This window comes from Leucopleurus acutus (assembly GCF_964270905.1).
Source record: "Leucopleurus acutus genome assembly, chromosome: 3".
Classification (NCBI taxonomy): domain Eukaryota; kingdom Metazoa; phylum Chordata; class Mammalia; order Artiodactyla; family Delphinidae; genus Leucopleurus; species Leucopleurus acutus.
This window is the reverse complement of record NC_139145.1, coordinates 13,301,712-13,318,579: the sequence shown is the minus strand read 5'-3', so window position 1 is coordinate 13,318,579 and position 16,868 is coordinate 13,301,712. Positions and strand designations below refer to the sequence as shown.

Genomic DNA, 16,868 nt, shown 5'->3' with positions numbered 1-16,868 from the left:
GTCTGTCTCAGAGGGAGGTCGGGGAGGCGACGGGGTGGGGTGCGCCCCGCACGCTGGTACTTGCCCAGCTGTGAGCAGGGGATGAAAGGCAGGAGACAGGCGCTTTCCTCTGCTCGTCCTGCTGGTTCCGGGAGGGAGACGGGGATGTCACAGCGAAGAGATGGATCCTTGGGCGTCTCCTCGGGCCTCCTGCACTGGGATGAGCTGTGTTTCCGTGCCCTGGGTGAGCCACCCAGAGCCCGAGGCCCTCCGACCAGCGAGCCCTTGACATAACAGTGGCTGCGACATGTCACAACGTGAAGCGGGGACTGCCGAGACCGAGTGTGCGTCTATCTATAGGGACTTCCGAGGCCTCGCCTGTGGCAAGCCTGGCCCGCGGCCGCGCTGCCGGCGGGCGCGAGCACGGGGCCCACGCCTAGGCGGTGGGCATGTCAGCCTTGCTGAGCGCGATGGCCAGCTCGAGGTCCTCCTGCTCCTGCCGCCGCAGCCGCGCCAGCCTCTCCTGCTCCGCCTTCTCGCTCTCCCGCTTGGCCCACGCCAGCTGCTGCTCCTCATTGCCAAACTGCGAAGGAAAAACGGAGGGTGGGTTACACGGCCCCGGCGCTGGCTGCCTGCTTGCTGGGGCGGGGAGGGGTGGGGGCGTGCTGCTGGGCGAGGAGGCGGAGGCCTGTCGTGGGTGGACGGGTGGGTGCGGGGAAACGCAGTGCTGGAGTGTGTGCGGGAAGGTGCCCGGTGTGCAGGTGAAGACCAGGAAACGCCGGAAGCCCTTGTCTTGGTTGGGGAGGGGGAGGGGACGCGCACGCCCCAGTCCTGCCCCCCAGTCTGGAAGGGGTCAATGCACTGAGACACAGGGCTGAGTCTGACCTTAACTGCCACCAGAGAAACCAGCCGTCCCGTCCCTGCAGGGACCTGAAGCAGGCGGAAGCCAGGCATGATATCGGGGACACTGAGAGACTTCCAGGGACTCCCCCCCACAGCACGCCCGCGGGGCCTCTTCTCGGGGGACGGCAGGGGCGTCTCTGGAAGCAGCTGGGGAGCAGAGTCAGCGGAACCCCAAGGAGCTGGGACAGCAAACCCCACGGAGCCTGGGCCTCGACGGGCCTTGATGCCCGGGTGAGAGGCGCTGGGGCTGGAGAGTTCCGGTTCAAACAGATCTCTGAGTCTCAAACGCGTAAAGGGGCCTTGAGGCCAAGCAAGATGATGAGGTCCTGAAACACAGCATCTCCGTCTCAGCCACAGTCCCAGGAGCTCTGGGAGACGCTCAGAGCCGCCTTGTACTTGGACGTTTACAGGAGCCCTGGCATTTACACCGCCATCTGGTCCAGGAGTTTTTTATTCTTGGGGTCCTTTTCCGAAAGGTTCAACTTTTTAAAGAATCATTTTTTAAAACAAGGGAAGAAATCGTTTTGATCCTGAGATGGGTGAATTCAAACCATTCGGGGTACCTTAGCTCTATGGTAAGAAAAGCAAAGCCAGACCTCACACGCTCTTCCCCTGGTGGGGGTCCCCAACCCCCCGAGGCCCCCAGTTGCTGTACTCTGCCTCCAGTTGAGGGGCCTCCAGCACCCCTGGCCCCGAGCAGAGCTGCAGCCCATTCGGACCCCTGGCCTGCCTGGATCAGCGTCTCTCTTCCGTGCACTGACTCTGGCTGGCTCTCTGCTAAGCACTGGATGACACACCAAAGGTAAAGAGGGGCCTGGCGCCACTCGGGAACAAACAGACCTACAGACAATCCCAACCTGAGAGAGGCTCTTGTGGAGGCCCCGGCAGACCCACCAGGAGCCCCGCGGAAGGAACAGAGACAGGAATTCATGGCTACTTCTTCACACACACACAGTCTGAGTGGCAACCCAGGAGGTGGGCTGACAGCTGAGAACACTGAGGCCTGGGGGTGGAGGTGCAGGTGGCTGCAGAGCCTGGGCCCTCGGGACTCTGGACCTCCTCCCTGGTTCGGGGGGCAGTGGGGATGGCAGTGGTCAGCTGTAACTGCAGAGTTGAGGGCACAGGACAGGCCCTGGAGGTCTGGGCACCATCCCCAGTGAGGTGCCAGCTCTTGGGCGCCAAGTGCTCAAACTTGGTGCTGCCAGAAGAGCACAGGGTGGAAGGGGCCGGACCTCGAGGGGCTTACAGGCCCCAGAAGGGAGCTAAGAGTCTCCTGAGGAGGCTCCCTGGGCAAGCGAACGGGGCGATGGGGTTGGCAGCTTCTCAATGTTTCATGACCTGACAGCCAGTGTGCGGGTGAGGCAGGGCCTGACAGCGGGGACTGGGGCAGGGAAGGGCTGGGTGGGGGGAGGCTGCGCTGGAGCTGGATGTGGCCCCGAGGAGGAGAAGGAGGAAGCAGGACAGCCCGGGAGGCCTCTCTCCACCTGCCTGGGGAGTCAGACAGGGGCAGGTGAGGGTCAGCACGAAGAGGGGCCGTCCCCGGGAACAAAGGCTGGTCCTTGTTTTCTAGAGAAACTGCCCAGAAAAATGCTCAGAGGGCTGATGGGTCTCCAAGTTGGACTCCTGAAAGCCAGTCCCCGCCCCTCGTGTTTCCACCACTGGTCACAGATAATCGCCCTCCCCCCTCCACCGCCCCACCGTATTCTTTGGGGAATTTTTCAACACCTCTTCAGGAGAAAAACAAGGAAAAAACAACAAATGCTGATGGGAATGACTGCGGTGCTGCTGACAGCAGCGGGAGGGGACAGCTGGGCTGACAGGGGCATCGCCCTTGCCAGCTCAGAGGAGGGGGCGGGTAGGGGCCAACAAGTAATGACCGGGGTGGTCCACACCAAAGCTGAAAACCAAGGCCCGGAGGGGTCAAGGGACTGGCTGAGGTCACGTGGCCAGGGCCGGGCAGGCTGGGCCCACGCCACGGTGCCTGCTCAGCCCGGGTGCCTCCTGCTCAAGGAGTCTGTGTGTTCACAGTAAACGTGCTGACAGGAACGTTCTAGATGCCTTCAGAGTGGACTGGTTTGAGGCCAGCTTAGGATCCAGGATGGAGACTCGCAGCAGGCACGTGGTCTGCTTGCACTTGAGGAGCACAACGGGCTGTGATGTCTGAGGGATACTGGAGGAAGGGGCTTCTCTGTGGCTCCCGCTGTGTCTCGGAGCAGCAGAAAATCCTTCCCCCGGCCCTGGTGGAGATACCTTGACGGGGCCGCGCTCTTGTCCTCTGACCTGGATGCGTTACACGCCGGCGCGAATCTGGACCGCCTGAGGGTGCAGGAGCTGCTCGGTAAACGGCAAGCTCCGATTTCTGCTTCACTCGTGTGCCGTCGAGGAACCAAGACCCAACTGGGCACGAGCATTCTGCTCTTCCGAGATACCTCCCGCGCCGGGGCCTGACGGACTCTAAGCGGTTTGTTTTCGGCGGCCTCTCCACAGAAATCCGAGGTTCAGAGGCCTCTGAAGAGGCACGTGAAGCACCGGCACCCTTCCTCCCCAGGGATCGACATGTGCACCCGTCTGCCATCACCACGCGTGGGGACACTTCTAGCCACTTCCCATTAACTCGCTTATCCTGCTATCGCAAGGATAGCAGGATAATGCATGTGGGATCCGCGGCATGTGGGATCTTCCCGGACCGGGGCACGAACCCGTGTCCCCTGCATCGGCAGGCAGACCCTCAACCACTGCGCCACCAGGGAAGCATCCGACTCGTTTGACGACGCAAAGCGTGACTGATCCCGTCTGATATTTGCTCTGCTCTTAATGCAGACTTCCCAAAAGAAAGTGCTGTTTTGCTCACCTCTAAATACTACTTCCTAGTAAACACGTTCACCTAAGACAGAAAGGCTTGTTTTAAAAGAAATACCAGAGAGAGTTCCTGTGAGCCGCTACAAGCACAAGTAACTCACTGATGGAAACTGGGGGCTTATAAATGAGAGGGTTCCAGAGTGGCAGAGCTGGGGTGCCAAGGGGGGCGGGATTGAGTACACCTGTGACACTGGCGTCCCTGAACTCCAACACGGACCAAGCTGCTTTTGCACGGGTAACAACATGTCCTGATGGCACGCTTAGAACATCCAATCTGAAAGAGTCACGCTGCCAGGCTGCTGGGCAGTTAGAGACCTCTCTGCATTTACTCAGGGAAGCTGAAGTGCACAAACCAGAGGAACCGACTTTGGTCTCGAGTTGGCATGTATCTTTGAGGTCCAGTGAACACAGAAACCACCGGCCAACGGACTGAGCCCCTGGACGCCATGAAAACGCAAGGACATCCTGAGTCCCTGGAGGTGGGACACTTTTGACCATGTTTTGGACCATGGTATGACTGAGGGGACAAACCAAACCAATTAGGTGTCCTGCCTCCCATGCATCCCATCCCATTAGAGTGGGCTGAATCTCCCAGTCAGGTGATTTCCCCTGGAAAGACTGGGGCGTCTGAAGCGGGAAAGGTGATTTTAAACGTAAAACAGCAGGGCTGCAAACTGGGCAGAATCCAATTCCTCACCTGCAGTTGAGGGTGATTAAATCCCAGGGGTGTTTTAAAATCGATGTTAACAACTGTGCTGGAATGACCAGAAATGATGTGTCAAATGATAACTTGAAATCTTGGGGTTTTAAAAAAAAAGTTTTCCAAAAACCAGCTGGGGGTGGGGGTGGGGGTGGGCACAGGAAATAGAACTGTGCATTTCAGAGAGAGAACAGTCATTTCTTCCAATTGCCATTCAAATCCACTTACCCTTCCGCCCTACCCTAGAGTACCTGAGTCATGCGTGAATAGCTCTATTTTTTTTCATCAGTGTTTCACAGTTTTTCCATTGAAAAATAAAGGCAGTGCTATCTAAGAAACTGTAGATAAAGTGGGTTTTGTTTCTGGCTTTTATTAACAATGTTGCCACTTGTATATATATCCACACTGTGCCCTGGCTGTCGGCACAACCCCGCTAACTGCAGTCATAAAATATTTACAGGTCGCCAAGAGCCAGGAATGTGTCGGCGTCTTGGGCGATTTCAATAAGCCACGACAGCTGTGCGCGAGGTGGATCTGAAAGGAACTGGGTGTTCACTGGGCACTGATATGGCAGAGCGTGCTTTAAGACGGATATTCTAGGAGTGGAAGCATCTATAAACAACACATCTCACAACGAACGAGGAAACTGCAAAATCGAGGGAAGAAAACCTTTTAAAAAACACAGGTGCGCAACAGACAGTGAAACTGATTCTGGGAAGACAACGTCTGAAGCTCTCTGAGAACAAGATCTCTGGGTACTGATGAGGGTACTGAAAACACTCTAATGTGACAGCGTTTTACAATCTGGAATCTTTTTTCACACCAAGACACAAAACCAGACCTTCAAAATCCCTGGATTAGCTTCGAAAAAGGCACTTAACTCTGCTAATGGCTTTCTGAGTTTGGGGGGTTTTTCCCTGCAAAAGGAAGGGGATTCAGAGTAGCTGTTCTAGGTTGCATTTCAGTTTTCATTGTAGCTGGTAAGTGAAATAAAAGTTTTAAAAAATCAAATTTGCTTTCCCTTCATGTGATCCGGCTGGGTCCTTCAATTCACACTTGCTGCCCAAAATGCACTGGGTGGGACCATCAGAACTCCCCCACAAAGACTTTTTTGAGGACAGCAAGACCCAAATGTAACTTTAGCAGTCTTGTTTTCGTACTTCAGAAGCGTCTGATGTCGTGGCTTCCAAAAAAATCAATGAACACAACAGGCTCTGGGCAACAGAACTAATACAAAGAGTCTACCGTGAAGGACAGAAAAACAGGCATACTGGGCCACCCTGCTGGAAGAAAACGTGCCCTTATCACAGAGTATCCAAACCAGAGCTCTTTTTTTTTTATTGAGAAACCGTTTTTCTTACAGAAAGCAGCAGTACAGAATAAATAACACGGGTGATGGTGTGAGGTACCGGGAGACTTGAGCCAGGAGGAGGTTTGCCATTCGAAAGAGACAAAAAAGAAATAACCCCAAAGAAGCTGCAAGCGTAGGGAGGGGAAGGAATGGCGCGGAGGCGGAGAACTTAACTTACAGAGGTGAAGTCTGCAAAGCCCAAGGAGGAGGCTTTAGAAGGTTTAGCTGAAGAGGAGGGAGCAAATGGATCTTTTCCACTAAACGGGTCCCCAAACCCCTTTTTATTTTGGAACGGGTCACTGCTGTCAGCCCCGAGTGGCTGGAATGGATCGGGGGGCTCGGGAAAGTCTGCAGAACCAAGCTGGCTTACGGGTGTACTTTTACCTGGAAAGTTTAGGAGAAGAAAAAAAAAAAAAAAGGAGAAAAAAAAGAAATACAAGTTACTGACCACAGACAGAACAGAGTCCTGACTGAAGAGCTGGGCACCAGCTCCCCGGGAAACCCTATCCCTCTTTGGAAAGAGCTGGAATGCCGCTCATGGGACGGACCCCGGGGAATCTGCGTGGATCTTGGCTTTCCTCTCCATTTATCCCGGAGGCTTAATGGTTTGTGGGCGTTACAAGAAAACCACTTCAGATGACCCCCTCCCCTCCCCTCCCACCGCAGCTAAAATTTACATCATCTTTAAAAAGCTCACATGCAGGCGTGTTTCAAAGTGATTCATTTTAGCATGGCAACACATTTACTATCACATTGAGTTTTTAAAAAGTCATGGCTGAGCAGAAAAATACACTGCAAGCTTCCAACAATTAAAAAAAGGGGGTGGAGATTACTTGCAACTAAACAGGGCGATTAGTTTCACAATGTGGTGTGTGTAGAGTTAGCCGTGTTAGTCGTGAGGGTCCGGAGGCAGCTCACCAGACAAACCCACTCTGCCGTCCTGGGTTTAAATTCGTTTCCAGCTCCCGCTTCTGTCCCTTTGGCTCCAAGGGGCAGGCTTTGGGCCTTTCTGGGCTCTTGCCAAGAGGGTGGCTCTGGGATGCCCCGGTCCCGGCAAGGCAGATCTCCACGGGGACGCGGGAGAGAGGTGTTTAGAATTGGAGGGAAATGAGGTTGTGAGGCCATGCTTCGGGGGTATGGCCTGAGGACAGGTGGCTTCTCCCAACAAATCCTGCCAATATGTCAGAACAATCCGCTAGGAACCTGAACCTTCTCCAGGCCTGCTTGGCAAGAGGGGGCGGGGGGCCCACGTGATGAGCCTCAGGGATCTGCCTGTTTTGCAGGCCAGGTTCCTGCCTGATGCCACTCATTTGCCCAACAGCTGCCCAGGGTACTGGGGTAACCCAGGGGGTGAGACGTTCAATGTGGCAGCTCTGTGTCCAAGCCCGGGCTAGAGGCTCGAGGATACTTAACACGATTCTGATTTGTTAACTGAGCTGCCTATGTTTACTCTTGCAATTTCAAAGTAATGCGCAAAAAGAACCCAAAAGCCGAGGGTCACATTCCACAGAAGACCCTGGACATCCAGCTGCACGTCCAGAGAATGCCCCTGGCCCTGAGCTACAGCTGACCCCTGTAGCACCTGAGCCCAGGACACCTGCCTTCTTCACCCTGCTCGCCTCCGCCACCCCACCTGCCCGCACGTCCATCTCCGTGCCCAGCTCCAAAACCACCCTCTCTGACGCTGCTTCCCAGGCCACACTGCTGACGGCCTCGAGGTGTCCCTAACGACTCCTGCCTCTGTCACCCTTAGTTCTGAGACCCAGATGAGGACAAACCCCTCAGCCCCAGCTGGCCTCAGTTTCCTGTCTGGGAAGTGGGAACGAAGAGGTAGGGGTCAGACTGGGTGACTGGTGCACGGTGTGCTCCTCGGGGCTGCACCCCACTCCAGGCCACTCAGCATCCGGCACCGCAGTGCCTGCGCAAGCAGGGCTCAGTGTGTGTGGGGCCTGTGAGAGCCTGGCCTGAGGCCCCCCCGGACACGCAAGTTTATTTACTTGTCACTCGATGCAGCAGCTGGGTGGCCGTAAGGTACAAATGCCACCCTGTCTCCGTCAGCTTCACCCATGCATGAGAAATTGGAGTTACCAGTGACGCGGTCCCGCCTGGGAGAGCCCACGGAGAAGAGATGGGCGCGGAGCCCACCAGAAGCACTGGTTAAAATCCCCACACCCCATCCCACCTGAATCGGGACTTCTGGGTGGGCGGGGGATGCCAGTGCATGGATGCCCCCACCAACAGCTGGAACACAGAGGCCCCAAGCCGCCCCCTCCCGTCAGAGCTGCTGCTGGTTTCTTTCTGCTTGTTCAAGGAAACCGAGAGTCTTAACTTCCCGAGGCTTGCCCAGGACTCTGAGACACATGCAGCCCTGCACCCAGCCCTCTGTTGCTTCCTGCGGTCAGAGCGGAGCACCTCTATGCCCTTGCCTGTGGCCTAATGGGGCCCCTTTGCTGACCCCTGGCCTTTGCAGGCTCTCACTGTCACGAGCAGCACCCCCACGCACGTGTGTTTATTTATAGGAGACGTTTCTGGAGGTGGAGCTGTGGGTCAGAAGGTGTGCCCATGCAGCCTGACCTTCCCTGTCACACTGCCTGTCCCAGGCTCCGACAGGATGCACCCCGACCAAGAAGGGAGGGTGGAGAGGAGGCTGTAGGCTGGGACATCGGTCAACCTCTCCCTGTGGCCACGAATCAGTTCAGTCAGCCCTGAGGCCCAATAAGCCAGGTGGGCCACCGACAAAGCCCCTGGGTGGGGGGCCCTTCCCCAGAAGGGCGGTGCCAAGTCCCACGGCACAGCAGGAATTAGGGCCTCTCTCCCCCAGGGTAACTGCTTCTCAGGGTGAAGTCCTGGGGCTGATCCCCACGACCCATCTTCTGTGCAGGCTGAGTTCTCTACCTCTGGTCCCTTCTCTCCTATTTGTGACAGAGCCACAGACTTCAGGCTGCCCACCCCACCCAGCACCAAATGCCCCTCCCTGAGACGTTCTCCCTGCTGTCGGCTATCCTGCCTCCTCCTCTCCCTCCTGGACCTCAGCCCCTAGGCTTCAGACAGCAGGGCGATCTGGGTGCTGGCTTTGAAGAAATGCCTCCCCCAAGGCCACCTTACACAACCAGGCTGCTCCCTGGTCCAAGGGTCGAGCCGATGGGTGAGCCAAGGCCTCCCAGGCCCAGCACCACAGTGACCGGAGAGCGCTACCGTGTTGCCGCGGACCCCTTCCCCTCTCTTCAGAGGCGAGCGTGCAGCTCTGGCGGGAGGGGTCGGGCAAGACCTGCCCGGCAGCGTGTCAACTCCAGGCTGTGCAGCTGCGAGCAGTGGGCAGCCAGGCGGAGCCCAGGGGCACCCTGGGCAGGAGGGAGGGTGGGCGTGAGGCAGGGTGCTCTGGTCCACATGGCCGCACCACCACCTCAGGCAAGTGGTCCTCACCTCTCCCGGGTCCCTGGGCATCACCCCTGCGACAGCCACTGGCTGCTCACCCTCTCAGCTTCTCACCCCATGGGCCGTCCGCACCCAGCAAGGTGGCCTTTTAACGCAGAGCTGACCCGACACTGCCGAGCTCTCCCCGCTGCTCTGGGAATACACACCCCAGCCTCGGCCATCCTGCCCCTGCCCAGCGCAGCCCTCTGCGCTTGCTGCTGCCCAGGCTGGAACGCTCTTCCTCGTGTGGGTGCCGCACACACAGAGGCCGCCCTCCCCACTTCTGGCTCAGACACCTCTGCAGCCCTCGTCACGCTCCGTCGTTATTATGTCACTTGCTGTGTATTTTCTCTCTTTCCCAACAGAACGTGAGCTCCACGAGGGTGAGGGCCCTGCTGTCCTCAGCTGTGTCCCCGCTGCCTAGGGCAGGGCCCGCTGCTTAGACCCCTCTGCTGAACTGAGCTTTCTAACATGCAAGCTCCACCGTGCCTGGCCCTGCCCTGGGGCCCCGCATCCGCTGTGGCGAATCCAGAAGGCCCTGCAGCCCACACGGAACCCTTCCCAACTTCACCCCCCAACCGCCCTCCAGGGCCTGAGCGGCACCTCCCACCCCCCCCAGGACCCCCCAACCCAGGGCTTCTTTTCAGACAGTCCCTCTGCCCAGATGGCACCTCCACCTCAAACGCCTGTGACCCGCTGTCTCCCCATGCCTGTGTTCAGCCCTCCCAGCTCGGCCCTGGGCAGGGAGTGGGGTGTGGGCCCCTGGAAGACGGTGCAAAGCACGGCCACCACCCCACTCAGCCTTGCTCTCTCAGCCTCAGTTTCCTTATCCATGAAGTGGGGTTGTGATGGGCTGAATTGGTTCCCCTCGCAACATCCCCCAATTCACTACGTTCAGGTCCTCTCGCCCAGTACCTCGGAATGTGACTGTCTTTGGACACGGGATCTTTGCAGAAGTAATTAAATTAGAATGAGGTCCTATGAGTGGGCCCTAATCCAACAGGACTCTTCGAAGCAGAGGAGAGTCGGATACAGACATGCACAGAGCGGAGACCACGGGAAGACACGGGGGGGAGGACGCTGTCTACAAGCCAAGCAGAGAGGCCTCAGGAGAAACCAACCCTACCTACACCTTGACCTCGGACTTGCAGCCTCCAAATCTGTGAGACGATCAGTTTCGGCTGTCTAAGCCACCCAGTCTGTGGTATTTGTTACGGCGGCCCTAGCACACTCTCACAGGGTAATAGAGCACCGGCTGTGCACGGCTGCCGGAGCCGGGCTCGGCCTGGGATGGGCTGCCTGCTTTCGTAAATCAAGCGTTACTGGTCTGCCAATGCCAGGCCAGGCTGGCGCAGCTCCAATCCCTAGAGGTCAGGAGAGCTCGCCCCTATGGGCCCCACTAGGAAACCGCGGACCCCCGACTGCAGCTCTCTGCTCTAACAGAGCCACTCGTATGTCCCGTGCGCAGCGTGGTGGGCACGTCCAGCCCCTGGGCAACAGTGTCCTCCCCTTGAACTGCTGAGTTGTGTGCACTGGCCGCCACCATCCTGCTTCCTCAGTCCCCCCAGGCAGCCTCCTTCTGCAGGGTGGAGTAGCACCACGCCCCAGGTGTGCTCAACACCCACCACAGAGTCCCCCTGCAGGGCGCACCAAGATGCAGACCCCGCCTCGCTCTCCAAACCCCAAGCCGCGGCATCACTGGGGCTTGATCGTGGACGGACAGACATGTTCCCGAGTGAACTATGCTGGGGGGTGGGGGGGGCCTGAAACACCTGCAGCCTTCTCTGGGCCCACGGTGACGGGTCCTCACCTGCGAACTGAGCCGGTACAATGTGTGCCTCTGGCAGGGGCACCCTGGGAGACGCGGTCCTGAGGGGTGGCGACACTGAGGGAAGGGACACTGACCTCAGCGGGCACAGTCCCTGCAGCCTGGCCACCGCGGCCTCCTTCCCATAGCAACTAGCGACTTCCACCATGCTGACCGCCCTGCACTGTCCAGCCCGGCCAGTCTCCCCCGGCCCTGACACAGCCTTTCCCTTCCCCTGGAAGACCCTTCTCCAGGGCTCACTCACCCCCGCAGGCTTCCCCACTGCCCTGTCTACCTCCCGTGCACCAACCTGTCTTGGTCTAGCCTCCAGCACACCTGAGGGTCAGCTCCACGTAGGCGGGGCTCAGCACACTGCAGGTGCCAGTAATACCAGCCCCCTCTTCTTGGTGGAGGTCCTCATGGGCGGGGTGCCACCACCCAGGCTCCACGGGGCCATCCTGAGGGGCCTGAGGCTTTTGGGGGAACCTCACTGATGAGCCAGGAAGGCATACAGGCATCTGGCTTCCCTCCTTTGCAAGAAAGGGCAACAAGTATTCATCGGTGCACTCTTGGGCTAATTTTTTTAAAATCAGAAACTAAAAGAATGGACCAAATAGCAAAATCCAAATCCAAGAAAAAGTAAGAGTTGCCAGGGACAGGCTGAAAAGCCCAGGGCCCAGAGCAGCCTCTGGTTCCAGCAGCAAGTCCAGGGTGGACGGCTGCTTGACTTCCTGGAGCACTTCTTGCAGGAGTTGCTCACAAAGGGCAGACATCTGAGCCGGGATAAGTGGGTCAGTCGACCCCAGCCAGGCCCTGAGAGCGACCACAACAGTCCAAATGTTCAAATAAATACATCATTGCCCACTTGTGCGCTCTTCTTTTTTTTTCCTTTTTCAGTTAAGAAGACCTTCCTCCCCCGCTTCGGGGGATTTTTTTTTTTTTTTTAATCAGTTTTTGGTGGGGGGTGGGGGGCAGTTAAGAATCCAGCCAGCTAGAATGTCAAGTTGAGGTTTCCGACAAGCAAAGAGATGACCGGGGAGATGAGAACTGGCAATCATGTCAAGCACAGCCCGGGACTGGTTTTGCTCTGCTGCCGAAACCGTTGTTATTTAGAAATCATGACTGTGTTCATATGAAACCAGGGCACATCAACTGCTCCTGTTTTCGGGGGCGTGAGGGGGAGAAAAGCAAACGGTTTTTTCTCGGTTATCTGTTTTTGTGCTCAGGCACAGAGGCTGAATTATCGGACCTGGCACGTGCGAAACCGGCGGCATCCCCAGATCGGCCTGACACGATGCTCACGAGCACAGGCGTTTTACAAAGAAACCCTCGCCCTGATTGCCCTTGGTCCAAACGTCCCACTCTGCGCCCCCGTTTATTTTTAGCAGCTGCACTTTTAAAACATTCGGGGCTAGTTCCTGCTTTTATGTAACCACTTCTGCTAACTCCTTAATTGTTTTGGGTTTTTTTTCCGATTTTCTGAGGTGTTGCTCATCTCAAACGGGACAAAGTAACTCGATCTGCCCCCGTGCCCCCTGAGCAAAGCCGGCTGCCCGGCTTTATGCCTTTCCATGGCTCCGGGTACGGAGAGTAAGGAAGAAGCTTGACTGGGGCGTGTTTCAGTGAAGAGAGCACAGATCACCCTTTTTTTTTTTTTAATTTTGGTATAAAGCTAACCAGGATGATACCTGGCCTGTCATTCCTAGACACCTGCCCAGGGAAGGGAGCCCCGAGCGTAGGGGAAGCTGTGACTGCAGAGGCTGGAGCCGGTGACTTCCAGCCCTGGGGGCTGGCTGGAAGCTGCTGCCGCGCCCCCCAGAGAGACTCTCCATCACTCAGAGGAGCCTTCATGACCAGAGGGAGGAACACAAGGTTGAGGATAGGACAGAATAGGACTTATTTCAAACCGCAGCAGTTTCAGCAGCTACCCCAGCGGTGCACCGAAACCACACACAGGACAGCCTTGAGCAAAAACAATATGAACCCGATCGTTCACCACAGTGTGTGCTGTTAAAAAAAACTTCGGTGGCCGGCCCCACCCTGGTAGCAATGTCTTTTATTCCCCTACTTCTGAACTTTCTGAGGCCACACAGGCCCCCGGCAACCCAGCAGTGGTGAAGCCCGTGCCGACCCTCCCTCCTCGCCTCTCGGGAAGCTCTCTGCCGGGAGGGTCCCTGCAGCGGCGGTGAGTGGAGAGAATGATAGAACACAAACCCCCCTCAACATACAAATGTGAACACTGAAAGAAGCCAGGTTCTCTTGCTTGAAATTCTTTACTTAGAAGAAAAGTAAGAGGGTTGGGTGATTTGGGGGGGGTCTCAATAAATCGGATGAATGAAAATATCAAAAATAGACATGAGTCTGAGTGTATGTTTTCATCCCAACCAGATACTTGCTGCGTTCTATTTATAAGATTGAGGGCTGCAGTTGGGAAATGCAGTTCTGTAGATGAGACTTAAAATACAAAAACAACAAAACACAAAAATAAAAAACAAAGGTTTGTGGTCAGGACAGCTGCCCCACCTGAGCTACTACCCTACACAACACAGGACGTTCCCAAACTGCCATTCGTTGCAACACGGGACGTCCACACAACTGTCACTCGTCCTACACTACGGGGGACGCCTACACAACAGTCACTCGTCCTACACTACAGGGGACGCCTACACAACTGTCACTCGTCCGACACTATAGGGGACGCCTACACAACCGCCAGGCTTCCGAGAGTCATACTACACAGGAGAGCTGTGGCTGGGAGGAGGCACTCCTTGTCACCTTGATGCCTCCCTTCCTGCCCCCTTAAACCCACCAACAAAGCTTAACTGGGGGGAGAGAGAAAGCAGGCTGTCCGGAGCACAACCTTTCACATCCATAATCACTTGGGAACTTTTTACTGAAGAAGATCGCTTTTCACCAACACACGTGAAAAACACACGTCCCCCTGTGGCGGGATGGGGCGGGAGAGCGAGGAGAGCTAATTTCTCAGGACGTGACCCACAGGGCCACCCAAGCGGCTTGCCAGCGAGGAGTCCTGCAGACACCAGCCCCGCTCGCTGTGGCTGATGCACACGCGAGGAGAAGGCAAGCCCGGCAGATCAAAGCCGTGCCAAGCAGCACAGTGCCGGCAGATAAAATCTGAGGTCCCCACCATCACAATCTTGAGATTTTCCACTAAAAATATTTACCAAATTTTAAGAAAAATCTGCTTAATGCATTGAAGGGAACAGGATGAGGTTTGGTTCTGAATTGTTGAGAAAAGCTGAACAAATATTTACTATTATCCACCAGGCGCCCCCTGAACTGATGCGTTTTTCATTCTCTGTGAGGTGCCCAGGGTAGTCAAGGCTGAGGAGCCCACTGGATGTGGGATCTTCGCACTGTCAGAAGGAAAAGCAGAGAAGGGGGAAAAGTAGCCACACTTTCAGGGTCCTCAAAAGACAAATATCCTTTGGACTGAAAAATACAATTTTCAAGGTTTCCACGAAAAGCTCCTAAGACATTCATAAGAAACCTGACAGGGGCTACTTTAGTTCTGCAGCAAAAACGGGGAGTGGGTACATGACATATAAACGAATTTACAAATCACAGATCAGTCTTTGCAACTAAAATAATGCAGACTGGCAGATCTCACAGTTCTGCTTTTTGAAAAATCGTATTTGTTCTTTGATTTGCGCCTGCAACACACTCTGCTGAATCAGCCCTGTGTGCTGGCCTGCCTCGTCCCTCTGAGGGGCCTAGGGTGCCTTGGCGGGGGACAAGGGATATGTTAGCTACAGCCTGGTGGGGAGAGCCCTGGGGCCGCGGTGGCCCAGGCTTTGTTCCTCCCTATAGAGCAGTGCCAATGCTGCCAGAACGCCACCACTGCACGGGCAGAGAGGCGCCGTGCCCACATTTAACAAAATCCCCAGGGTGCCACACGGTGGGTCTGGAAGCCAGTTTGAAGGCACTTGTGCACTGGAGGGGGGGTGCAGAGCCCACCCGGAGCCCCCTCCCGTTGTCGGGGCCGCATGAAAGGAGCCAGAGAGCCTGCAGTAGATGGGGGACCCGCCCACTCTCACTCCCTTTACAGCTAGTTCCCACCACCCACTCAGATACACACATGTGCTGTTTTTCAACTGACAATGGTGGCGGCCGGGGGTTGACTCAGTGCTCTGAATGTGAGAGATGAGGGACCACATTCACCCCATCAGAACAGCAAGGACTGCACAAGGAACATCTTCCTGGGCCCCCTCACCTTGCTGTAGGTGGAACCAAGGGGCTGCAGGAGGCCTGGGGGCAGGTACACGAGGCAGCCCCCAGCGGCCGGGGAGGGGGCCGGGGTCAAGGTGGCAGGTGCTGTCCGTTCACACGGATGCGCAGACACCAGAGAGGGGAGTCCACACTCTCTGGGCCTGCACCCTAACACGAGGCCCTGCTACACCCCGCCACCAGAGCCCAGCTGGCTGAGCCCTGACTCCTCTGCTCCAGAACCCCAAGCCTGGGCACTTGCACCCTGCTGAACGATAGGCAACAAGAGCGTCACTCAACTCCCACTCAATCCACCGCTCGATTCCGGGTGTAGGAGGGTGGGCGTGTGCTAAGGTAGGCAAATGCTTCTATTTTCGAACTCTGCCAACTTTGAGAACAGAAATTCACCCCAAAGAGCAATTCATCTCCAGGCGTTTTACAGGTTAAGAGGCTGAGAGGACAATGGCTTTTCTCCCTCTGCTGGGAGCCGGCTCTCGAGCACACGCTGGCAGGGGTCCCGCCCAGCCCTGGCACAGAAGCTCCCGGCGGGCAGGGGGTGGCCCGCGGGAAAGGAGGACTCCGCCAGGCTGGGCGCCTGAGGCTCCCCTGGAGTACCCCAACCCTGGCTGGCTGGCAACTGCCATAATTTTCCAGGCTCCTCGAGCTGGCAGTGAACTGCTTTTGTCCCGTTCTAGAACTTCACTGGTACCCACCAAATTATCTCTCTGAAATCATCGTGGGAACGGAATTAAAGTAGTTAAGCTCAAGGTTGAGGTGCTAACCGCACGGCTCAACTGGTGAAGCCATTTTAAGAGTGGATCTTGGGCAACAAACAAGGGGACGGAACCCACACGGGCCAAGGATGACCACCCTGGTTTCACCCCCAGCCTGGCATCTCAGAGCCAAGCACACACCTGGGCTGGCGCCACGGATGAACCAGGGGCGTCCTCCCTGACCGAGTCCTGTGTGGCAGCTCCCGGGACGGTCAAGCGGACCACCGAGCCAGCGGGCTTGGCCCAAGAGTGGGCGGCAACCAGAAAACCCCCCAAGAGAAAGATCCCACAGCCAGTCACCCTGTGTGGAGTCAGTCACAGCTGTGGGAGGGGACTCATGTTCTAGGGGGGAAATGATTATTTATCTATTTACTTTTTGAGAATCACTTGAACCAAACAGGACCCCGGTTAAACCGTCTCCCGTTGTCCTGTGTGTGTTGGAAGAATTATGGGAAGGGGAAGAGGGGCAGAAAGACATCACCAGTCTGTGCGTGGTTTTATCCTGAAGGTGCAAAGGTTATTAGCAGTAATAATAATTAAATTGGGGAAAGGTTAAAGGTGACTGGCTGGTTAGCGGTGAAGGCGCGCTAGCTGGTGTCACCCGGGCGCTGCAGGAACCGCAACGCGGGGCTGCACTTGCAGGAAGTGGCAAGGGTGGGGCCCGGGGCACAGGATCCCGCTATCTGTCGCCGCAGGCGCGAGGCCCAATCACTGACACCCACACAGCCATTTCCTGCACTTAAAAAAAAAATCTGTTTCTCCCTTTGCAAATCAACAACTTTTACCTAGAAACTCTTTAGCGGTGAGTTCTGACTGATCTCGATCTCCGGTCCGTTGCAGAAAGCACACCGCTGT

General features: G+C 56.4%; 1 protein-coding gene across 1 annotated transcript in view; it reads right to left on the bottom strand.

Moving 5' to 3' along the window:
• EPS15L1 (epidermal growth factor receptor pathway substrate 15 like 1) overlaps positions 1 to 16,868 on the bottom strand; it is a 100,857-nt gene continuing 83,989 nt past the window's right edge. The window contains exons 24-25 of the mRNA XM_082836644.1: positions 5,971 to 6,176; positions 1 to 562 (exon numbers count right to left, since the gene is read on the bottom strand). Of these exons, the coding sequence (XP_082692770.1) occupies positions 416 to 562; positions 5,971 to 6,176 (353 nt within the window). The 3' untranslated portion in view covers positions 1 to 415. The remainder of the gene's footprint in view (positions 563 to 5,970; positions 6,177 to 16,868) is intronic.